At 39.0% G+C, this 25,390-nt stretch overlaps 1 protein-coding gene across 1 annotated transcript in view; it reads right to left on the bottom strand.

Moving 5' to 3' along the window:
• LOC105927715 (CUB and sushi domain-containing protein 3) overlaps window positions 1-25,390 on the bottom strand; it is a 241,247-nt gene that overhangs the window by 58,279 nt on the left and 157,578 nt on the right. The window contains exons 33-35 of the mRNA XM_036127573.1: window positions 18,380-18,608; window positions 14,885-15,058; window positions 3,340-3,522 (exon numbers count right to left, since the gene is read on the bottom strand). Coding sequence (XP_035983466.1) covers window positions 3,340-3,522; window positions 14,885-15,058; window positions 18,380-18,608 — 586 coding nt within the window. The remainder of the gene's footprint in view (window positions 1-3,339; window positions 3,523-14,884; window positions 15,059-18,379; window positions 18,609-25,390) is intronic.

The raw sequence follows: 25,390 nt of genomic DNA, 5'->3' as shown, positions 1-25,390 counted from the left end.
GAGAAAATGCTGACAAAAGATAGTCGAAAAAGGTGTAATTCCAGATTTTTATAACCAAATGAAGTCCCAAGTTTCCAAAGGCTCCAACAGCAAATTTAGAGCTTTAAAGGATGATTTGTCATTTAGAGCTGTCAGAGGTGGAATGACAGGAAGCATGCCCTCCTCCTCACACCAGATCTATTAACATACATCCTAAAATATAACACTGGTAAATAAATAGATATACTTGATGGGTGTCCAAAATGAACAGAGCACAGAGGAAAATTGGTACATAATATTGTTTGTGGTACTGCATGCAAATATCACTGTTTTGGGAAGAGATCAAAGAGTATTTCTAAATATGTCACAACAGATCCCAAGTTGTTTTCGTTTGGCCTCTGCCCTGAGAGACTCAATTAGACTAATGGATGGACCCTTGTGGAGCTAGGCTTGCTTGATGCCAAACGATGTATATCTTTACCCTGGCAGAAATCCCACAGGCCAACATTGGACAAGTGGCTACGGCAAATGACATCGGCTCTTCCCCTGAAAAGGACCACATACGTGCCGAAGAGCAAAGTGGACAAATTTGAGAATATCTGGAAACCTTTCATTTAATTTATTAAAAAGATGGGCTCAGAAGAAGACTAGATTTAGGACTACTCAAATCGTCACTTGCTTTGTGTTTTATGTGAGTTTTCCCTTTTCAAGCATATATAAAAGAATGCAAATGCTATTTGGTATCTGTATTATATTGAAACCTAGTAAGAACAGATATATGGGGGCGGGGGGGAAAATCACTATTTTGTGTGCTCTACATTATCTGATGTTCTCCTTTTTCTTTTCCAAGAAGCTGTGTGCCAAACCAGTAAAGAGCCAATAGTCATCACTGCTTTATTAAGAAAGACCAATACTCAGAGATGGTGCAATAGTGGACTAAACATCAGCAATACCGATAAGTCCCCAATAAATAAGGTACAGTTTTCATGTTATCAGCTGCTCTCTGTGGTAATGACGTTTACTGCAGCTTAGAAACAAAGTGATTGTGGGAATAACTGCATTTTGCAGAAACAGCGTGAAGATGCAAAAATCCCTTTAATGATGATTGAACTAACAACCCTGGTGTACAATCCTCAGGGAGATTTTAAAAAAGGCCACATGAAGAAAAAACAAAATTGGGTTGTAACAAAACGAGTCGCTAGCTGCGTTTGTTTTTTTTTTTTTTTAAATCCGCCCACTAAGTTTCCTCAAAGGGGAGAAAAAAAAATGTTTCATGTACCCTTTTCCTCCCGCAAATCATGTCTAATTACAAAACTGATCTGCTTACTCAATCACCTAATTGCCTGGAAAATCTGAAATACTGATTCTTTGTAGGAGACAGACGTGCTGTTAGTGCCGCGGTGATTTCTCAATTACCTTTAATAGCATCCGTGCAAACTTATCACTATGCTGGGGTACATACTGTACCTCCCCATACAGAGCTTCAACACATTTGTATGACTGCGCTGCAAATGCTCTCGCAAGCCTATAATCCTGCATGCAAACACCATGCATGTAATTATGTGTGCAGATACATATAATCAAGCATGAATTCTTTTCTTAATATTTGAAATCGCATAAAGCAGTCCTTGATGACCATGTGCGCTGGTTATACAGCCCAGTATTCTTAGTGACCGTTTTCCATGCACTGTAAAAGGCTGTGAATAATGGATGGATGGGCTTTAACACAAGACAGGGCTTTAGATCACAGACAGAGAGCAATGAAACTCATTCAGGCTCCAGTGAATTCCTGCTCCCTCCGCCCCCCCCTGAGTTGGAAAGATGGTTAAAACAATCTTTAAATCAGGATTTCAGCTGGGAGATGGAAGGATAAAAAGCCTGGGGTGGGACGATATGGAATAAAATAGGAAGGAGGGGGTATCTGAGAAAGAAGAAGAGTAAGATACACAAGGAGAGATGGAAAATTGGACAAAGTTAGGGAGACTGATTGACAGCAAGATTAAGACAAAAAGAAAAAGAACGGAAACCGACAGAATAAAGACAAGAAGGAAGGAAGATGCAATAAAACGTAGGAAGACTTTAAAGGAGTTCACAGAGACCAAACATTGGCCAGTTATATTAGAAATGACTCTGAAACTGTTCCAGGCTGGTGGACAGTCAGGAAAGGAGAGGGGAACAGTTGCCTCAATATCCGGTTGACCCTTGAGGGTAATTTATGCAAGATGTGAAGCTGGCCCTCTGAGAGCTGATATCTCGAAACACCACAATGATTCATTCATCACAATCCAAAAAAAACAAAAAAAAAATGTGGCTTTAGGTGTCTGGAATTAATAACATTTCTGGTTGCAGTCTGAAAGACAATCAGACTCCAGCAGAGAGATATTTCTCCATCTGGTGGAGTCCTGTTTTGTCATTTCTTTGCAAATCATTTGTGTTTTATTGCAGCCAATATGTTGCAGATGATGTTTGTGTGTTTATTTTGAGTCAGGTTACTATTTTACATTTTTATAAGACACAACTAAGAAAATGGTGGTACAGTACCAAAATGTTTTTCTCTTAACACTGTTTAGAAACACATTCATTACTTTTTTTTCTAAGTGCAGCAACTTAAATTATTTTGGCTATCTAAGTAATCTGCATTTTAAGTAAAGCTGCTCTCAAAGGGCATCTCCACAATTTATTTTCTTCTTTGAACCTCCACTCCATTCCACTAGTTTGGAATGATAAAAAATAAACACCATTTTCAGGTTGGAGTGCAAACGTCCAAGTAAAGGAGAAATAGTATATATATATATATATATATATATATTCACACTTTTTACTTTTTCTGACAAACAGGGTTAACACGGTCTTCCAATTTTTTTTGCAAACAAAACTCAAAAGTGTTTGCCGTGCATTTAATTCCCCCCCCCCCCCCCCGTTTTACAGAACGAATGGGTAAAAATTCAATCTGCAGGAGAGTGAAGCTGGTGGAGACATTCCCTAAAATGCTTGCATCTGTAACTGCAGCAAAGAGTAGCTCAAGAAAATGTTCAACAGCCATACTTGTAAGAATCCCATGTACAATAAAATATTGGGCACGTCTCTCTAATATTGCACTTCACAAACATGAGCCACTTTGCGTTGGTGTATACGAATTGACAAACACTCAAATTATTTTGTACATTTTAAATAAATGTATTCAAGTTGGCGGTTGTGACGTGACAAAAATCTGGTAGAGCAACCATTCTTCTCAGTGTAGATGTTTAGTTCTCATCTGTGAAGAGTTGCACTTGTAACGTCCCTACATGACTCCTCTCTGCTCTCACACCATTTATACAACAAAGAAAATCCCACAGAAATTTTAAACAGTGCTCTTACGCTTGCAGAAGGGCTGTTTGCCAGACCATGTCCCGTTGGGGAAGCAGATCCTCTCTGCTGAGCCGTACAGCGTGTGTCCCACTGCACAGGTGAAGCGCACCTTGCTGCGCACTTTGAAGTTCCCCGCCTCCCTGCTGGCATGGGCAGGTGTGCCAGGGTCTCCACAGGTGCCAGAAGAGTCACCTGCAACAAGAGATAACCAGACATGAAGCAATGAAAAACCAGCAACTGAAGAGTCCACTCACTTCAACTCTGTGTGTGTGTGTGTGTGTGTGTGTGTGTGTGTGTGGGTTTGCTTCTTGTCAAGTAAACAGAAAGTACATGGAAAGCTTTGGTCTGAACATTTGAATCGCACAGAAGCAGCAATAAAACACAAAATGCACCAATGGGCAGGTGTGGAGCTTTTATTTCAGAAGTGCTAAGGTTAAAAGGACTTTTATAAGTGCAGAACATTTACCATTTGTCACCATGCCAACAGCCTGGCGGCCCAACACTTCTCTCAGCTTTGACACCAGAAGCTTTTCGGCCCATAAAAAAAAAAAAATTATGATAATAATTTGCATTATCCTGAATTATCCCCACTCTCTTGTTTTTCTGTGAAGGAACTTGCAGCGCTTTTAGAGTCATCACCTTGCACCATCTGCCACATTTGACTATGCATTCAATCAGATGCGCCTTTTATAAAGTCCCTTCGTGCTCTTTTTAAGCCCGTCTCCTATGCGTGAGAGAAATAGGACATGTTCACACTCTAAACCTTAGGAAATGAGAGAGAAAATAAAGATGACAGGTATAGAATCAGGGCAGTGCTGAAGATTTTATGTTGTGATGAACAGTTGAGTGGTTTGTTTGCCAGGCTAGGCTATGGGGTGGGGGGTTGCATTCAACAGGGTTTACCCTCAGGGAAGAGAACAAAAGCCAATACAGTAGCACATAGAAATGTAACTGTTCCAGCTTCAATTCTGACAAAAAAAGAAGAAGAACAAGAAATAAAATGCTGAACTTAGAAGATAAATTCATCCTAGATATGGAAATACACAGATATTCAAGTTTATCTTTAAACAGACACCCATTGAGTGGGAATTTTGCCTTATTGAGCTCAAGACTGTGTATCTTCCGATGCTAACAAATCCTGTCCTTCCTACCCCATGGGATTTTTGCTGCTGCTCTCTGTGTACAGAGCGCCAAATAGCTGCGGTAATACCGGACTTATTGACAAAGTCTTGGAGCACAAACACAAACCTCATATCATCTACACACATCCCTCAGCTCATATGTCAACAAAGTGCATTTGTCAGGTCAATGACTCACAGCAGAAGCGGATAAGTTCGTATGTGGCTGGTGCTGAGTGTTCATGAATGGCTGCATATGTTGGTGTGACTCGGAGAGATTGAGCCGTTTGTGCATCTCCCAGCATGCACTTGCATACATTTGCAGAGATATGAGCATGAAGATCCCTGAAATGCATTTGTCTTGGTGTGTACAACTGTGCCAGTGAATGCTTGCAAGCCTTCAGGCAGCTGTTGGTACCTCATTATTTTCTTTCGACTAGGTGAGGTAGTCGATGGGCTGTGGATGTGCAATGGGACAGTTGTAATCATTCTAATTGGTGGTCAGGTTTTGGTTTGAATATCAGGTAATGTCCATTCACCAAGATCCCTTTGTGAGGAAATAATAGGGCCTTAAACTCAGCTATGCAACAGATGAGAACAGTCTGGCAAGCAGTCTAATGCGCCATCTTACTAATTAACAAGGGAGGACAGATGAGCGAATGGACAGATGCATGAGTGGCTGCATGGATGAGAGCTGCTGCTGATGCCAAGTTTTGACTTCTGAGTCCAATCTCTTTGTTGTTACTTCTGAATTATACTGCACAATTTTCTAAATGCCTAACCCTACGTGAAGTGCACATGCTTTGAAAGTGGAAGGAGTCTCAGTCTTAAAGGGGACATATCATGCTTTTAAGTTTTTTCCTTTTTACATTTAAATCCGTCAGTTGTCGTCTGTGTAAAGAGGAAACATCAATGCCTCAGTCTGAATTTCTCATTCATTTAGCCCCACAGGCCCTCTTTCGCCCCTGTTCTGAGGTTCGTCTTGTGGCGGACCACTAGGGGGCTCCACTCTCACTCAGTGGAGAAGTTGTAGTGATGAGAAATATGTTTGTTCGTTGGTGTATATATATATATGGTTTTCTGTACAGTTGCTCTGAGTTGGAGTTGAGTAAAGAACTGTTTAAACCTACATCCTTTGTGTCGTCATTTTCACTCCTCCACAGTCTCAGAGCAACTGTTTTGGTGCTGTCTCCCTAAATGCAGAGGAGGCACTTCACTTCCCGCCCACCTTCAGGTCGCAGAACCTTCCTCACACCCGGTTCGGCCATTTTTGTAGTATGCTGTGGGACGGTGTAATGAATTGTGTGGGTTATTACACCCAACAATGAAACATTTTAACTTATCCACTTGTAGCTTCAGCAGCCTTGAGGTTGGACTGCAAAAGCACGGCAAGGTAAAAAAAATAAATAAAAAAAAAAAAAAATAATAATAATAATAATAATAATTGTGTTTTTGCGAAATTGGTTAGCTGGAAGTCCATGATCTTGTTTAGTGGTTCTGCAGCGAACACTGTGAAACTATTGTTCAAAAAATGTAATAGAGAATAGAGAAAACTGAACAGAAAGATATGACTCAACGAGAACATAAAGATATCTACGCAGCACCTGGACAGACTAAATTTAAGTTTTAGAGACTAAGAGCACAACAAAACGTATTTAAAGGCTAACAAAGTGGGTTTTGTCTGATCCAACCTCTTTACGCAATTTTCAGCATCTAGCAGATTTGCAATTGGTTTAGGGAGTTGACATTTGGCCCATGCTGACACATGAAAATGTACAAATTGTACCTCTGTTTCTATGTTTTGCCTTATTGTCCTGTTGCAGCTTGAACCACTGTCCACATTTCAGGTCTTCTACATGATCTAACAAGTTTTCTTCTGTTACTGTATCGTATTTAACTGTCTAGCTTTTCATACCGTCTGACCCACTGTGTGAAAGAAAACATCACTGCAGCAGGATGCTACTGGTTACCACCATGGGTGGTCTGTTCAGTGTGATGTGCATCAGTATTGTTCATCCACATATATCATTTTTCATGTTGGGCAAAGTTTTAAGTGACATCTGAGTAGGGTACCTTTTTTACTGTCTCCAACAAGTCTAGTGGCATTAAGCACCTCTTATGCATTGCTTTAGGTAAGAGCTTTCTTCTTGACAATCTTCTATTGAGGCCAGATTTATTGTGTACACTACCTGTCCTGCAATCAGATTATCTCACCTGAGCTGTGCAGCTCCTCCAGGAGATCAACCACAGTTCTCCTGGCTGGTTTTCTAATTGATGCTCTCCTTTCCCAGTTTATAGGTTCAGGTGGATTGCGATGTCCTGGCAGGTTTTGCAGTCAGGCCATATTTTCCCATTTTCAGATGATGGGCTCCGCGAACAGTTAAAGCTGGGACATTGTTTTATCACCTAATTCTGCTTTACACCTTTCCCCAACTTTATCCCTGGACTGTATGTGTGATCCTTGCTCTTTATGCCGCTCTTTTGTTTATGAATGTTCTCTGCAAAAAAAAAACTACTGTATCTCTTAAGGCCTTCACAGAAAATCTGCATTAATGCAGACTTTGAAATACAGAAAGGAGGACACTTTGTACTAATTTGATCAGTTCTCAAGCTGGGGGTATCAGAGTAAAGTGGAAAGGATATAAATGCCCATTGCACTTTTCAGACTATATTTGTAAAAATAAAATTGAAAATAATGGGTCTATTTTCTTCCATTTCACAAATATGCATTGCTTTGTTTGAGCTGTCACATACGATCCCCCCATGAAAATATTGACGTTACAATTTGTAAAGTGACAAAACCTAACGAAATTAAAGCATTTCAAAACTTACATAACTATATTTTCAACCAATGTAATGTGATTGTTTCTAGCTAACTGGTATTTCATTTTTCAAATTTTCCATTCATTTAGAAGATTACAGGCATCTGGTAAGACTCTGGCTTTTCAAACCCTAGTGACTAAAATATTGTTGCACATTATTGCATGACAATAATCAAACACATATAATTGGAGATAATAGAAGAGGCCATCAAAAAAAAGGAGAAAATGGAACAAAACATCCATAATATGTGACAAACAAGATCTCCTTGTTGTTCTTCATGTCTACCAGAATGCTGAAAACTAGGTGCAAAAATGCACACTTGCACTAATTTCATTGTCCAGACCTGTTAAGCACGGCAAGTTTTCATCTTGTAAGCAACAGATGAGCTCCAGCTGCGCCGTGCCTCCAGTTTCTGCTGTGACTGTAACAGATGTTTACTGCCAAGTGTGAATCCATTAAGTCTCTTAGTGGCAAGCAGGTGATTTACAGTGGCTTTTTCTCTCCATCATATGCAGCAGATTTTGTAGTTAATCACAAGTGCTGATGCACTTTAATCTCCAAAGATGATTTACATTCAACATTGATTGGAATGTTCAGTTTAATATAATTATTATGTAACAGTGAGACAAAGTATGTAAATTATCTTAACTTATATAATTATTAGCTAAAAACCTCTTCTTTGCATTCATTGTATAAACATTCTATAAACAGCTATTGCTCATTAGCGGTTTCAGTACTTTAAAGGAAAATGTATGTATTGAATCGATTCTAGATTAATTAAGTCCATGAAATCTGTTTCATTTTTTGATATTTTTAATCTCTGACATAACACCATGTGGGTTTACTGTATTTCTTAAGACTACTGGCTACAGTGGGGTCCAAGCTTGCACACAGCTCAGAATGAATGACAGCGAGAGATAAGATTCAAAATTACTCATTATTTTAAGAGACTCGTCTTTCAAAACACCAGTATGTTGATCTAATCTTCTTAATAATACAACTTAAGTGACGGGTGGTTAAAAACACACAAAAGAAATGCATGCAGCACTGCTTCGTCTTCACTTCTTATCACAAAAAAATCATTACATTCCAAAGAAAAGCCAGAACAGTAGAACCACCATCCTAATAATATGTTGGTCTCAAAACACAAGCAAAGCTGTCCCAACACATTTAACATAGCTACTGACAACTTTCTACATAAACAGGTTGAAAAAATATTACTAATATGAAAAGGTTCTAATGGTTTCCCCATGCTAATCAGTAACAGGACATTGGGCTCACCCAGTTTTTCTTCTTCATGAACAGAATAATTTTAAATCATTGTTAGAAGTAAAAATGTTGGTCATATACCATGGAGATTTCTAAGGCTCTTCCAACAAAGATGAACTGGAAAATCTGGGTAGGGTTATTTTAATTGTATTTTTCTACCTGGATTATTGAGATGCATCATGAAATTAGGGCTATAAATGCTCCCACAGCTTTTTCTTCAGTGTGTTGAAAATATTGAAAAATATCATTACAATTAAAATAAATTTACTTAGCTGTTCTTTTCGCATCAGTGGTATTTTTTTAACCTTTTTTTCCCACTTAATTCATTGTTACTTATGAAATCTCAAACAACTTGTAGAGAGTTGTTAGTAGATATGTTTATAAGCATAACATTTCACGACAGGATTGAAATGTATTTGTATTAAAAAACAAAATATGAGCACACAAGCAATTAATCCAATTATGATGTGCATTTATATGCACCTGGCTTTATTGAGAAGATATCAAATTTCCCTAACAAAAAACACAGAAGTACTTCCCTCAATGCTGAGCAACAAAAATAGCAAACAAAGCTTTATTGTAGGAGTTTGTTTGTCTTCTGAGTGCCCAGGCTGGACTTGCACCAGGTTGTAATTACGATTGAAGCATCACTGAATGAATACTTATTTTGAGCTCTTTTAATGTTTCTAATAGAAAGGTTGTATCGGGATCACAGCCAGTTTTTGCTTGCAGACATACTGTATTTCCACCACTCAAAGCAGAAATGCGTCTAGTCACGTTTACATGGGGCACATATGCGCACTCAGTCATTTTGCTACATTCAGAATAGCTTGATCCTGATAAGTGATTACATACATGCAGATTGGATTATCAATAGGCACAAACCACCCGTTTCATTCACTCTTAATCTGATCACAATATTCCAATTGAAGTGTTTACATGAAGCATTTTTATTCCGATTACTTTTGTCAATGCAAACTTAGCTTATGTTACACATTGTTTTTATATTATATATATATATATATATATATATATATATATATATATATATATATATATATATATATATATATATATATATATATATATTAGGGCTGGGCAAGTTAACGCGTTAATTTCGCGTTAACTCATTAGACTATTAACGGCGATATTTTCTTTAACGCGCGTTAACGCATGTTGCTCACATGCTTTTATTTTGTGAAGGTCTGTTGCTGCGGTGTAGGGGTTTAAATCACAACAGTAGGTGGCGATAATGAGCCAATAACCTCGCTGTCAGCCAAGCCTCGGATTCAGAGGAAGAAAGGTGCTGGCCGGAAAAAAACTAAGCCGACATGCGGAAGGCGGTGTTTCCCGCAGGAATTTGCTTAGGCGAGGCGGTGAGTTGGCGGCCGGAACAAGTTTTGTGCGGAGCGGAGTCTGCATCAACGCCGTCAGTGAAGTCGCTTCTCGTTTCAAAGTATCCATGTGTTTTTGCCTGTTTTTCCCTGCCATTCACTATATGCACGCGAGAAAGCAACAACAAAAAAATGCGTGTTAACGTCAAATAAACGCAAGCAACGCAAGCATATCGAGTTAGCAAGCATTTCAGTTTAAAGTTCTTCCAGCATCGAATATGACAGAAACAAGTTAGTTGTAACCACTGCCAAGTTAAACTTTGGTATTGAACATAAAATGGTAATGCTGCTCCCTGCTGTTACCTCAGAAATTGCCTGTTTTTGGTAGATTTTTCCCCATAAAGAGAATTCCCTGTCAGTGGCAATAAGCTTTAATTTATTATTATTGCTATTTTTTGTTTTTACATTTTTAAGCTGAGCTTTACACTAAATATGTGTTACTGATAAGTGCTACAAATGTTACAACACTTTTGTTCATATGGCAGCAGAACATTAAAATAAAAGTGCTCTTTACACTACTTTTGAATTCATTCTTGGAGTTTGTAAATACAATGCGATTAATCGCGATTAATCAGGGCGATTAATCGCGATTAAATATTTTAATCGTTGCCCAGCCCTAATATATATATATATAACAAGTTTGTCTAGAGAGTGGCAAATTGTGTCTCATTTAGATTGCCCATATAGTGAGAGTTGACAAAATAAAAGTTCTAAATAACGTTTAGATTTTTAAGACACTAGGGTTAGTTTTACTGACTAATGACGCCGCAAGAGAAAAATGTGCAAAAGCTTTCATTTTTACTGTTAAACAATTTCAAGGAGTCAAATAACTGCTGCATTTGAAATTAACAAACACAGCTTTGTGATTATGTCTTTCATTAACAGCTACCAAATGTAACAACTCTCCCTGTTTCCATTTATTACCTAAACAAATATGCTATTAGTTGACGACAGCGTGCAGCGCCAACAGAGAGCTGCTTTGAGATTACAGGGTGCCGAACTGCAGTCTTCAAGGGTCAGTGTACTGCAACCTTAGGATTAGTCCCAAATTCAAATGACTGAATTACTTCCTCATGCACTCAAGTTCTAGTGACTTTTATGCGATTCAGGTGGTTGGATCCAGACACTTATTTAAAGGTTGCAGGACAGAATTTAATCTGCTATATGCTATCGAATTTCAAAATATAACATTTAAAGTTCAGCGCATGTTTAAGGCTCTTATTGTGAAGGTGTCAGTTCATCTCCTGCATTGATGCTTTAGACAAAGTATAAACAACTTCAGCCATAAAGCCTTGCTATATAATTATTTGGGCAGTTTTGTCAAGCATTCCCCTGTCTGTAGTCCCCTGACTACAATAAAGCTGAAAATCAGGGAACAAGTTGAATAAAGAAGACCATTCTGAAGATTGCCTACATCAAGGTAAATGTTACCTGAATTATCGCAGTAAGGGTGGATGGAGACGACAGGAGGGTAAGGTCTTAACTTTTTTCCCTTCTCTCTTGTACAGAGAGAGGAAGGAAAGCATGTGCAACAACGTCTTTTAAATGCGTTTACAAGAGGCAGACTTTTAGTTGGTAAGCAAGTTGGTTGCACTCTGGAGCCTTGAGATGTCCTGCAGGTTAAAAGAAATCTTTGTGGTGGGCCGCTATCTCTCATCTGTCCCTTAGATATATAATTGGACTGAGCTGTAGGAGGCCAAGTCGACACTGTAAACTATCAGTTTGCTATTTGGAAAAACGGCCATCATGTTAGGATGTACCTACTGTGCGACGGTATTAAAATGGGAAGGTAAATGTCAAAGTAATCCACGCAAATGTTAGGCACTCCGGTTTTCATGCAAAGCACTGATTCCACACGACTACCAAAAGGTATCTAGGAAAGAGGCAAAGCTCCACTGAGTTACAGTATTGTGTGTAGAGATTTTGCATGCAACAAACCACAGAGCCTTTCTATTACAGCCAAAATAAGGTACTCAGCAACTTGTGTCGCTGTAACTCTTTGATGGGATGGAAGCACATAGCCCAGACATTGCTCCCCCGTGACGTTAACGAGCCCTTGGCATCCATGACTCTGTCCCAGTCTCATTCTCCGGAAAGAAATGTGAGGACAGCTCTGACTGGGAGACAGATGTAAACAGATGCAATCAAGTGCATTTCCTTAGTATATTAAGATCCTCTATGTTCAAAGTGCCTGAGTAAATCCAAGAGCGAAACTGAACCACCCGATAAAGACAAAATAACTGTCACTCGTCTGCTTACAAAGATTGCTTCAAGGTCAGTAAGTTTCACAAAAAAACAAGTAAAGATTTAGAAGAAAGGATCCACAGAAATGGTCAGGATTGTTTAAGTGTGATGAGAGGGAAGAGGCACTGAAGGGGCTGGGGGGGGGGGTGTAAGACACTTTTTCTTACTTTCAAAAACATCAAGAGGAAAAACTGCTACTTAATCTATTTAAGCAGAGCCATGGTGTGAGATTCAAAAGATTCAAACTCGTAAAGCATCCTCTTCAGCTAATTAAGATGCAACTTTACCACCGTCCATATTTTTGTTTTGAAGATGAAGACTCCCTTTAACTGAATCAACGCATAACAAAGATCTGTAGTTGCTGTTTGGCACTGGCTCACCATCTTTGGTCTTTTTCAAAGATTCATCTGCCAAATGCAAAGGCATCAGCTACACCACAGGAGTGCCAGCTCGAAAATGTTAAAACCTTTTAGGGTAGATGGTGAGTTTGTGGAAAGAAAAAGGTCAAATATTTTGGGACTGAAGGGAGTTATTCAAAAGAAGGTAAACAAGTTCCATTGTGCACAATTGATGGTATTAAATTGGCTCAGTTTGCTTGGCTTTCTCTTTAATAATGCCAAGAAAGCTGGGGTACAAAGCCTTTCAATAGCGTAAGCAAGCTCCTAATCTTTTGATCATCTTACTGTAGTGGTTTTCAACCCTGCCAAATGGTGACTTCATTTTGGTGCCTTTTAAGGGAATTTTATCAGTAAAGGAACTGTTTTCTTACAGAATCCTGGCAGCAGCTCTTCCAGCTACTGAGACACAGTGTGGTTTTAGTGAAAAAAATTAAACTACAACATGATTAGAAAGACATGTCAGCAGATCCAACAGTTCCCCATTCCAGTCAGAGATGTTTGTGCAGAGAGGTTTAGTCACATACCAGGGATGTCACTGTTGTTTCTCTTTCTGGAAATCTGCATTTGCATCAGCAAATATCGCAGGTTATGTAGCGTAAAGGCCTAAATTTAGTTGTTTGCACTTAATGTAAAATTAAGGAGTGCTCTAAGTTGCCTATAAACGGACAAAGTGTCAGATGACCAGTTGCTATATAAATATGTCACCTTTTATTTTCATTAAATTTTTAATTTTAAAAACCTTTGCGCAAAAAAATTAACCATCAATGACAATTTCTACTAAGACTAAAACACAATATTGGAGATAAACTGTAATCATACTAATGTGATTGGGAGGTGCAATACATTAGGTGAGGCTGATATCCAGTGCTCAGATAGTAAACTTAGTATCATGTTCTTTTCACATCACTACATTCTATGGAGGAGCATTATATTGAATTATTTCCCCTTATTTAAATGTGCTACAATTAAATATTTAACTTTTTTTTATGTCAATGTCTTCTCAAGGCCTTCTCTAGATAACTTGAAGGTTCTGATCGCTTGCCACTGACTATCAAATCTATAGTCCAGTGCATTGTAGTCTCCAATATTCCTCTTACCTGTGACAGTTAAAATGAAAGATTTGTATTATTTTGTAACATATTTCTTTTATTTAAGCAGACTGCTCATCATAGGCTAAACAGTGAGTACTACTATATCTCAATATTAGACATATCTGTAGGCTGTCCCACATATTTTGCAGACCTCAAGCCATGAGGGCAAGCATAAATATTGAGCCTTGGTAGTATTTGTAATTGCTGACCAGTTGCTGCTTAGGTCAAGTAAAAGTCAGAGAGGGACATGTCAGCTCACTGTTGAATATTATACAGAGGCTATAAAAATTTGACTTGGCTTAGAAGTCGGGATACACTTACACTGCTAAAATATAAGGGGTTAAACATTACTTTATATAACCGAGTACACAACAACTCTACAACAGTTCCTGTTGCTTCCTGTTCCTGGTGGACCGCTGCAGGTTCCACCAGGTTCTGCAAAAGCTTTGTCCCTGCTGCCATCAGACTGTTGAACTGCTGAACTATAACCCATAAACTCTGCACAACATTCACCTATTTGCACATTTTGGCATCATTGCATCTCCACCTAGCATTACAAATGCTGCCGAACTCTTAGTTTTTAAATGCATTCTTGCACAAATTCCCTTTGCACAACCAAACTCTGTACATACAAATGGTTTTAAAAATACTCACCTGTACATTGTGACTTTCTCCTGCACTGTTTACATTTCAATTGTTTACTTTTAAATCACTGCTGCACCTTATACTGTAATTTAATTTTACTGCAATTTACAAGCTGTATGCAACGAAATTTTGTTCTGTACGCACTCTGTGCATACAAAATGACAAATGAAGTTGTCTAAGTCTAAGTTAAATACAAATATGACGCAATCATATATGTTTTAAGTCTGGGTTTTATTAAACATGTGTTCAGGTTTTAGATTTATTTGATTCCAATTCCCTCATTAATCTTTTCGGTACAACTAGCAAAGGTGTTTTTAAATATTGCATTGCAGACTGAACTGCTAAAAGATGTGATTTTCCTTCTGGCAGTAAAGGAAATTATCTGTTGCACATTTCCTCAATAATTTGTTTTCTTCTAATTCTTTAGAGACTAATTGAAAGAACATTTATTACTTCATGTCAGTTTTCAGTTATAATTTCCATGTTTTTCAATTGAAGAAAAAGGCACCAAAATAAAGTGCTTTTTGGGATAAGTGTAAAACACAACAAAGTATAAGAGTGGGTCAGCGTACCTGAGCAGTGGGGCAGTGGAGCGCTCCAGTGTCCGTTCAGCTGACAGGTAAGTGACGAGTCTCCGATGAGCTGACGGTCTTCGCGGCAGGTGTAGCGCACTGTGGAGCCAAACGTAAACTTGTCCCCAGTCATCACCGCGTGGGGTGGTGTGCCTGGGTGGCCGCAATCAACCTCTGCACAAGGAGAGCAGGATGAACATGGACAAACCAGTGAATTATTTCTGAAAACCTCACCATACTTGCATTTACTATGGCAGGAAGAACAAAGGAATACTTGGAATAACAGCAAATGTTTACAGAACAGAACATGCAATAAAGCACAGGGAAACTATTAGATTTAGCAAAGATCTCTCTAATAAACTGCTTTGGACTGTGAATCGGCTGTGGAGATGCTTAAATAGAAAGAGCATTTAGAGCACACATCTATGAGACTGTTTTATTTTTTAGTTCACACTGCAAGTTCTTTGGACATTAAAGAGTTCTGTTCCTAAAGCCCTTCATTTCAGTAATTTTGTACAAACAATATGCAGATGTCAAGTCAAACTATTATTTTTAAGAGGGTTCCATTACTGCCAAGGTCAAAGTGATATCCTCAAAATTTTACACTACCAGTCAGAAGTTTGGACTCGCCTTTGCAATTCAATGGCATTTCCTTAATTGCATGACTTTCTACATGCTTAGTGACATAGTGCAGACATTAAAACTATGACTCAAAACTATATAGGATTATGCATCAAACACAAAATTGTAAAATAACTCATAACATCTTGTATATGTTATCTTTTTCTAAATACACCGGCTTTGTTTCAATTCCTGCTTTTGGTCACTCTTGGCCTTCTCTCTATGAGCTTCATGAGGTTAGTCACACAAAATGGTTTTCCAGCTGGGTAATAAAAATAAAGACAAACTGTTAAATGAAAAGGTGACTCCAAACGTTTGACAGGTAGCGCAAGCACTGCACCTTGCAACAGCATTCATACACTTTGATCTTGAAAAGTCACATTTTGTCACGTATAATGGCGTAGCGTTGGGGAAATTCCACATGCCTTTAAACATTTTTTAGAAATTCAATGTCTGGAACGGACGGTGTGCATTTGTACTCAGTCCTTCAAATCAAAACTTGATAGAACCATCTTTTGCTACAATTATAGCATAAGGAGGCATTTATCTGCTAGCTTAGCACATCCACATATGAAAACCTTTGCCCATTCTTTTTTGGAAAACATCTCAAGCTCAGTCACGTTGAATGGAGAGCATCTGAACATGGGCTTTGACTTTGACTTGGCCATCCTAAAACACAAATAGGCTTTAATCGAATTCCTTCTATTGCAGCTCTGCTTTCATATATGCTTGTGGCAAAATGTGACTAGGACTTATTTAACCTTTTTAACAACATTGGTCTTGGAAATCTTCCTTTAAGACCAGACCAGGTAGCAATAGATCCTTTTACCTGAGCTGTATATCTATACAGTTCCTCCAGATTTACATCGGGCCTCTTGGCTGCTTCTCTGATTAATACCTTTTGAATAAAAATCCTTTGCAATTACAAAATGCCTGATAGTGTTTGTATCTGACTGAAACGGGAAACGAACAGTTCTCATCTTGTTGGTTTACCTTTAGTCCACTAATAAACATGGTTAATACCGTTCAGATAGACAGAAATCAGCTGATATGTGTCCCCCTGATTTCCATGTCCTCATGAATGAAGACATTTCATTCCATCAGTTTTAGGCGGTTTGTACCTTTATACTGTACATGTGCAGCTCTGGTGTTTTTTCCAGCACTTTGCTTAAGTGCATCTGTTTCAGAGATGCATTTGATTTAGTATAACCTCTTTCTTTTTCAGGCTGACTGAGTTTTTTTTTCTGCACCCCAGCTAACTTACAGTGATAATGCGAGAGCGCAAATGGTTTTCAACGAATTGGTGAAACAAATCTTATCATCTTTTTTTATGTCCTAGCATGACTGAACGCTATCTCAGTTGAGACAACACACAACCTTCTAAGAAAAACTGATAACCAGGCATCTGCTGACTTTAGGATCCTTCTAAATTTGGTACTACTATTCGTGTTCAGGCAGAAGTTTCATCCTCAGTTCTTTTTGCGTGAAAGGAAGTGACATCAAAGACGAGACTTGTCGCTTTAGTGTAATATTTTCTTTTAGTCTATCAATTGATTTTTCAAAGAGAAGATACTGAAACACTGAGTAAGAGCTACTGTGCCTTCATCTGTTTGCTTTTGTTAACTGTTCATTAAATAAATGTATTTGTTCTGCAGTGTAACAAGATGCATGAAACTCTGTATAGCTGTGAGCTGCACATACACATGGAACTGTGGGGATAGAATGTGAAATAATGCATTTTTAATAGTTGCCAAACATTAAAAGAAACAGGACCTTCAATACCTCCAGGTTGTGTCAGCTGCTTCTCTGGCTGCTTATTTCACTGTCTCCAGTTATCGGGTCTTGTTAAAAAGCAAATTGTTCTGGACTCCCAGCAATAAACTGATATTGATCGGTAACAGAAGTTTTATTCAAGGATTAAAATATGTCCTGTGTGCTTAATGTGATGCAAGTAGTATTTAAGAAATAGCTTTGATAGCTCACATTTGTATCAGCATGCGTACAAGATCTTGCTGACATATCAGTTTAGTGCCTTTATGTTGTTAGTTTTAATACAAACTTTAATTTGTCTGTGAATATAAAGCAGAAATTATAACAGCTTTTTATTAATTATTAGTCACTACAAATTATAAAAACAAACAAAAAAACATATTCTGCAATAACTTTCAAAGTTTTTGGAAATAACCGTTTTTCATTACAATTTGTAGTGACTAACAACTTATAAACAAGCCTGTATTAGGTTGCATTACTTTTTTCTACTTTCTATGCTTGTTTGCATTTTCTCTGCGTTGTCATTGATTCCGCTCGGTCTCCTGATGCAAGGTAAGGTTCCATAATTCAGTAAGCAGTAACCATAACCAAACTGTCAACAATGCCCGAAGCAAGTTTCTAAACACGTGACAGACACTTCTGTGTGCGTCTTTAATTAGTATCTGGTTTGATAAAATAAATGATGAGCTTCGTCTCTCTACCATGAAATTAAGTGCTTTTTTTCAGCCAGTGTGGAAAATGTAGAGCTATACTTCAGATAATTTCAATAGAAACGGGTGATTATTGTTGGTAGACTCGAGCATTAACAGAATACATAATAACCCAAGGGTTTAGCTGCAGAATTATACATCAAGGGCACCATTGCATTTCATACTAAACAATTGTTTTCAGTTAAGTGTTTTGCTTTGAAGGAACAAGTTTAGAACCTTGGAACAGATATTACCATTCAGAACACTTAGAAACTTTTGCCTTTAAAACTTGAAGCAAAAGTGAAGTAAATTAGGTAATACATATGCTTTCTGACATGGTTTTACCCTATATGATTAGAAACGTAAATAAATAAATGGCTTACGAACGTATTGGGGAAAAACATGTGTGCCATACCAATGCATTCTGGGAGAGGTTTATCCCAGTGACCCATCGGCTGGCAGGTGAGCACGGATGAGCCGAACAGGTAATATCCGGGGTTACAGTCATAGAACACAACACTGCCAAATGTGAAGTTCCCGTGTTCGATCTTACTCTCTCGGATAGAGTTGGCAGGAATGCCTGGATCTGTGCAGTTCACCACTGTGAATAAAAAAGGAACAAATTCAATCGAAAGCATAATAACCTTCATATTTTTAAGTAGTTTAACCATGTTTAGGGAAAGTCAGAAAAATACCAATGACAAAAAACATACTAAAAACATATATCCATCAAATAAACAATAAATGTAGGCAAAAATGTCCTTAGCCTTTTCTTAGAGCTCATTTGCCTTTTGTCTTTCTTTGCATGGATCATAACATATATACAGCCCACTTAATCATTTGTGCTGTTACATCCTAAAAATAGTATAACTTGTTCTGGCCCCGTTTCGCTTAATAGACGCTTAGTCTATGTATAGCGCAATTTAATGTGCATGATTAAAGTTCTGCAGTGGACAACACACATTTAGGCAAATTGCTTATTTACTTTTGCATTCATTTCAAACTAGCCTATACAAACAGACGACCCCTGTCTATGTAGTTGCCACGGCATGTGGTGCTCATTGCCAATGCATTCTGAGGATCAGGATGCAGAGGGGTGAACTCACAAAGCAGTGTAATCTAAATTGTTTTGCACCTACTAATTAAAAAACTGATTGCATCAAATATATTTGGATGACAAAACGCTTATCACGTCCACAAGATGCAAGCAATCTGCACCTTTTGTGTCAAGTTGTAGTTTTCCTCTCTAGCCAAAAGCCTAGTAAATACAGAATGCAAATATTTTTACTTTTCAATTTTTCTTAAATAACAATGACCTGACTCTACAAGACCATTTGATTTTGACCAATTGAGAAATGACTTTCAGGATAACACTTTAGATAAAGAAAGTGGTCTTGATAATTTGTTCAAAGATGTGGGTCCAAGTACTGTAAGAGAAGTTAGTGTTTTATTTTTTCTTCTTCTAATGCAACAAAATTATTACCCGCATTCAGCAACCTCTGCATAAGGAGAGGTTGCTAATCTCTAATCAGATTTGTCCAATCTGTGCAATGCAAACAGTATTATAATTTACTCGGACTATAATTCACATAAACCTAGCCAGACGTTGCCCTAAATGCATGCATATTGCCCCTTTTAAATTATTGCACACAGCATCAGTACAGAGAGGCCATTTGCCTGGCAGAACTGTAAAAGGTGCAGGTCTACCATTGGGTCTAGTCAAGTCAAGTCACGTTGGTTTGTACAGCACATTTCAGCAGCAAGGCGGTTAAAAGTGCTTTACATCATGAAAACATCATAAACACATCAAAATGGTCACTGGTTGTGAGACCAGTAACAAACATTAAATTGTATCTGGTGACAACATCAATACACATCGAATCTGTTGGTCAATGCTCCTGTTATCATTCGTCAAAAGAAACTCTTAACAGGTGGGTTTTCGGTCTGTATTTAAAGGAACTCAGTGTTTCGGCTGTTTTGTGGTTTCTGGAAGTTTGTTTCAGACTGGTGGAGCATAAGCTGAATGCTGCTTCTCCATGTTTGGTTCTGGTACTGGGTATGCAGAGGAGACCAGAACCAGAAGATCTGAATGTTCTGGAAAGTTTATACAGCAACAACAGGTCTTTAATGTATTTTGGCGCTAAGCCGTTCAGTGATTTATAAATTTATAATAGAAGTATTTTAAAGTCTATTAACCGAGCTACAGGGAGCCCGGGTAAGGACTTTAGAACTGGGGTGATGTGCTTTATTTGCCTGGTTTTACTGAGAATTCAGGCAGCAGCATTCTGGATCAGCTGTAGTTGTCTGACTGATTTTTTTGGGCAGACCTGTGAAGACACCGTTGCAGTGATCAAAGCAACTAAAGAGAAATGCATGAATGTGTGTCTATAGATCTCGTTTGGATATCAATCCTTTAATCCAAGAAATGTTCTTCAGGTGATAGAAGGCTGATTTTGTAACTCTCTTAATGTGCCCTTCAAGGTTCAGGTCTGAGTTCATCACTACACCCAGACTTCGGGCCTGAACACTACATTGTTGTTGTAAAAACTGACTCTGCGTACTGACTCTAGACTCTAAGGTCTAGTTTCAGAAAACAAAGGATTCACAAACTCTAGCTTTGAGACATTTAGCGCAATTTGCAAAAAAGATTATTTAATAAATGAATCCCACCAAGATTTCTAGTTACACATACATATACATTAATATGTGCTTTTTAATCATATTTGTTTGATCAAATTAGCATGGTAGATATATGCACTCTGTTTTTAATGCACCTCACTTGTATCAAGCTGCTATAAAAAAGCCATTTGCCAGGAATTAATTCTCTTTAACATTGCATTAAGTGAAAAAACACACAAAATAGTAATGTGGCAATCTGCCTAAATCCCTCCACACATTGCACAAGGGATATTTCCTGGAATCTTTTCACACTGTATTTTTTGCTTGGATCTTAATTTGCATAAATGTTATCTGTCAGCACATACGCTTGAGAGTTAAAAATAGAACTGTTGATGTGACCTAAACAGTGGCTTTTTCTGGATTTATTAAACGGAAGGAAATGTGAGCATGCGCTATATTAGGCACCGTCAATAATAATAGCTTCTTATGCTGCTTTATGAAAACCAAATTAACATATATTGTCAATTATTAGAAAAAACAGCTATTTTAAAGCCAGAAGAAACCTCCAAAATGTCTTTACTGACAAGGTGGTTCAGCTTAAATTATTCCGAGGTGCCTTTAAATTTAAACTGAGTGACAAATCTCGGCTTTTTGCAAAAACGTGCTTGTGGGGACATATTCTGGCAAAGGTAGTAATGGCAGTGTCATATGTTGTTGCTTTAATCATTTACCGGATCTGTCTCTGCAGTGCTACTAACTTGAATAAAAACAGTACTTCCTTATGTAGAACTGCCAACAAAACCAAAGTCAACAGGACAGGTTTGTTTGAATTAATTATTGCTGCCCAAGCTCTGCTTTACAAGTTCTTGATGCAGCAAACTATTTAAATCACAGCTAAACAGCTAAACCAGATCCAAATTAAACCATCAAATTTTTATTATTCTTGTAATTATGATTTTACCATGTAAAACTTCCATTTTAAGAGATTCAAACCAGAGGACACGTCACAGTATTAATGTATATAGTGTGCATATGTATATAGTGGGCTTATAACATCCTCCAGTGTCCTTGGGCAAGACCATTTAGGCTAACTGCCTACCTCATATATACATGATGAGCGTGCATAAACAGAGAACCATACCGGCTAAGACTCCGCCCGGTCAAACAATGTCTGTGTAAAGTGTTAAGGAACAAGGGTACTTTGATGACAAAATGGGCTACTGGAACACAATGACAATGGACTCTAGAAGACAATAGGCACTATTGGAATGCTACTACTCCAGTAACCCTAGTCAACGGGGCTACATGAAAAGACGGTGGGAAACATGGATGCTTCGATACCCACAGTCTAAACTAACAGCAAAATAGCTAGTAACTCAATATTCCTACATCCAAAAACGGCTGCTGCTTTCACAACTAGAGATCCAAGAGATACTTTAACAACTAGAGCAAGGGGGAACCAGAGATTTGGTACCAAGCCCCAATGATGTAAGAACAACGGAATGTGAGAACATCTGACCTAAGAAGTAAGATCATGGCTAAATTAAGAGCCTGTCAACCCTAACATCGACTTGCAAAGCTGAGTGAAGAGCCTCCACAGGATATCCTAGATGATGTGAATACAGCACTAAGTACAATCCCTACTATGACCATCACAGAGACCAATGAGCTGATATACAGTGCAGCGCTAGTGATCCTTGAGCTTGGCAAAGATAATGTTAAGAGCAGCCATAATGGACAATGTCCACCATGGAAGAGAAGGACTCCACGCCTTGGCTGACAGACTGAAGAGATACACAAATGAAATAGAAGCCAGAAGAATAAACAGGCTGTTCTCCACTGAGGGTAGGGTAATAACACACGAGCCAACCCACCAAGGCAAAAGACTGAGCAATACTGGAAAGGGATATGGGAGAAAGAAGCATCACATAACAATGATGCACAGTGGCTAATGGATGTAAGAGCAGACCACAACAATCTCCCTGAACAAAGTCCAGTGAACATTACAACGGCAGACATCAAAGACTCTCAGGTACGAAGGACTGGGGAGCACCAGGCCCGAATATGATCCACACCTATTGGCTGAAGAAGCCAACTTCTCTCCATGAACACCCAGAGGGCAGAACGGTCCTCATAATGAAAGAGCCCCAGAAGGGGACGGCCCCTACAAACTATTGGCAACAAAACGGAAGCTCCTGTCAGACATAGCGGCTAAGATAAGTGGGCACATGGATCAACACTTGACAGAGGCCCAGAAAGGCATTGGTAAAAACACCAGATGAGCCAAACACCAGCTGCTGGTTGACAGAACAGTCGCCCTAGACTGCAAAAGCAAACAAACCTGTGCACTGCATGGATTGATTATAAGAAAGCCAATGATTCAATGCCACACACATGGATCCTGGAATGCCTGAAGCTGTACAAGGTCAACAGCACTCTGAGAGCCTTTATTGCCAACTCCATGAGGCTGTGGATAACCACCCTTGAGGCCAATTTCAAGCCAATTGCACAAATCTCCATAAAATGTGGAGTATACCACAGAGATTATCAGTCAAGCAAATGGCAACCACGAAGAGGCCACAACGAAAGCAGAAACCGTAAAATGTCTGCAACAAGTAAGGCAAGTTTTGAGAAGTCAGCTCAATGGCAAGAACAAGTTCCAGGCAATCAACAGCTATGCCTTGCCAGTAACCAGATACCCCACTGAGGTAATAAGTTGGCCAAAGGAGGAAATCCAGACCACTGATGTTAAGACACGAAAGCTACTCACCATGCATGGTGGATTCCAACCCAAATCCAGTATTCACAGGCTATACACTGAGCGCAAAGAAGGAGGCAGAGGACTAGTGAGCATCAGAGGATGAAAGATGAAACATCCAAGCTCCAAGAATACATCAAGAAGATGGCCCCAAGGGATGAAACGCTCAGTGAATGTCTCAGAATATGAAAGCTGAAAGAGAAGGAACTGAAGGAACCATTGTGGGAGGAAAAACCTCTGGCTGGGATGTTCCACTGACAGATAACTGAAGTGGCAGATATGACCAAATCCTACCCATGGCTAGAGAGGGCTGGACTGAAGGACCGCACTGAAGCACTGATCATGGCAGCACAGGAGTAGGCCTTGAGCACCAGAGCAATAGAGGCCCAGATCTACCATAGCAGACAAGATCCCAGGTGCAGGCCATGCAAAGAGGCTCCAGAAACCATCCACAATCTCACAGCAGGGTGTAAGACACTAGCAGGGAAGGAATACATGGAACGCCATAACCAAGTGGCTGGTATAGTGTACAGAAACATCTGTTCAGAATACCAGCTGGAGACCCCCAGGTGGGATTCACCTCCCAATGTGGTGGAGAATGACAGAGCTAAGATCCTGCGGGACTTCCAGATACAAAGAGACAAAATGTTAAGGGCCAACAAACCGGACATTGTGATCATTGATAAACTGCCGAGGACAGCCATTGTGATAGATGTGGGCATCCTGAGTGATGAAAACATCAGGAAAATAAAAAAGCACAAGAAACTGGAGAATTACAAAGGGCTCAGGAAAGAACTAAAAAGAGCCTGGAAGGTGAAGACAACAGTAGTGACCATGGTCATCAGAGCACTCAGAGAAGTAAACCACACTCTGTGGAAGTGTCTCCAACAGATACCTGGAGAAACATGAGACACCTCAGTCCAGAAGAGCGCAATCTCAGGAACAGCTAAGGTCCAAAGCTAAGATCCAAAAAAAAAAGCTCCCAGGCCTCTGGTAGAGAACCTGAGTTTGAGAAATGGAGAGCCACCCACCCTGCTCAGGAATATGAGGGGTGGGTGAGAGAGCAGTTGGAGGGCTGTGTATATATATATATATATATATATATATATATATATATATATATATATATATATATATATATATATATATATATCCATCCATTTTCCTACACGCTTATCCCTATTGGGGTCACAAGGGGTGCTGGTGCCTATCTCCAGCTGTCAATGGGTGAAAGGCGGGGTACACCCTGGACAGGTTGCCAGTCTAGTCTAGTCGCAGGGCAACACAGAGACAGACAGGACAAACAACCATTCACGCACACACTCACACATAAGGAGAATTTAGAGAGGCCAATTAACCTAACAGTTATGTTTTTGGATGAACCCAGGAGCAGCCCCTATTTTTTATCTATCTATCTATCTATCTATCTATCTATCTATCTATCTATCTATCTATCTATCTATCTATCTATCTATCTATCTATCTCTCTCACACACACACACACACACACACACACACACACATACATAGAAAAGCACTAAAATGAACCACCCTAGATCTGAATTGATTAAATTAAATACTTTGTTCTTTATATAGTTGAATGTGATGACAACAAAATCACACAAAAATATCATTGGAAATCAAATTTATTAACCCATTGATGTCTGGAATTGTAGCCACACTCAAAATTAAAGTGGAAAAAGACACGACAGGCCAATCCAACTTTGATGCAAAGTCCTTAAAACAAGTCAGAATGAGGCTCAGCAGCGCGTATGGCCTCCATGTGCCTGCATGACCTCACTACAACACCTGGGCATGCTCCTGATGAGGTGACGGATGATCTCCTGAAGGATCTCCTCCCAGACCTGGACTAATGCATCCACCAACTCCTGGACGGTCTGTGGTGCAACATGACGTTGGTGGATGGAGCGAGACATGATGTCCCAGATGTGCTCAATTGGATTCAGGTCTGGGGAACAGGTGGCCAGTCCACAGCATCAATGCCTTCATCTTGCAGGAACTGCGGACACACTCCAGCCACATGAGGTC

This window comes from Fundulus heteroclitus, chromosome 3, assembly GCF_011125445.2.
Source record: "Fundulus heteroclitus isolate FHET01 chromosome 3, MU-UCD_Fhet_4.1, whole genome shotgun sequence".
Classification (NCBI taxonomy): Eukaryota; Metazoa; Chordata; class Actinopteri; order Cyprinodontiformes; family Fundulidae; genus Fundulus; species Fundulus heteroclitus.
Note: the sequence above shows the minus strand (reverse complement) of the source record. Positions and strands in the feature narration are given on the sequence as shown.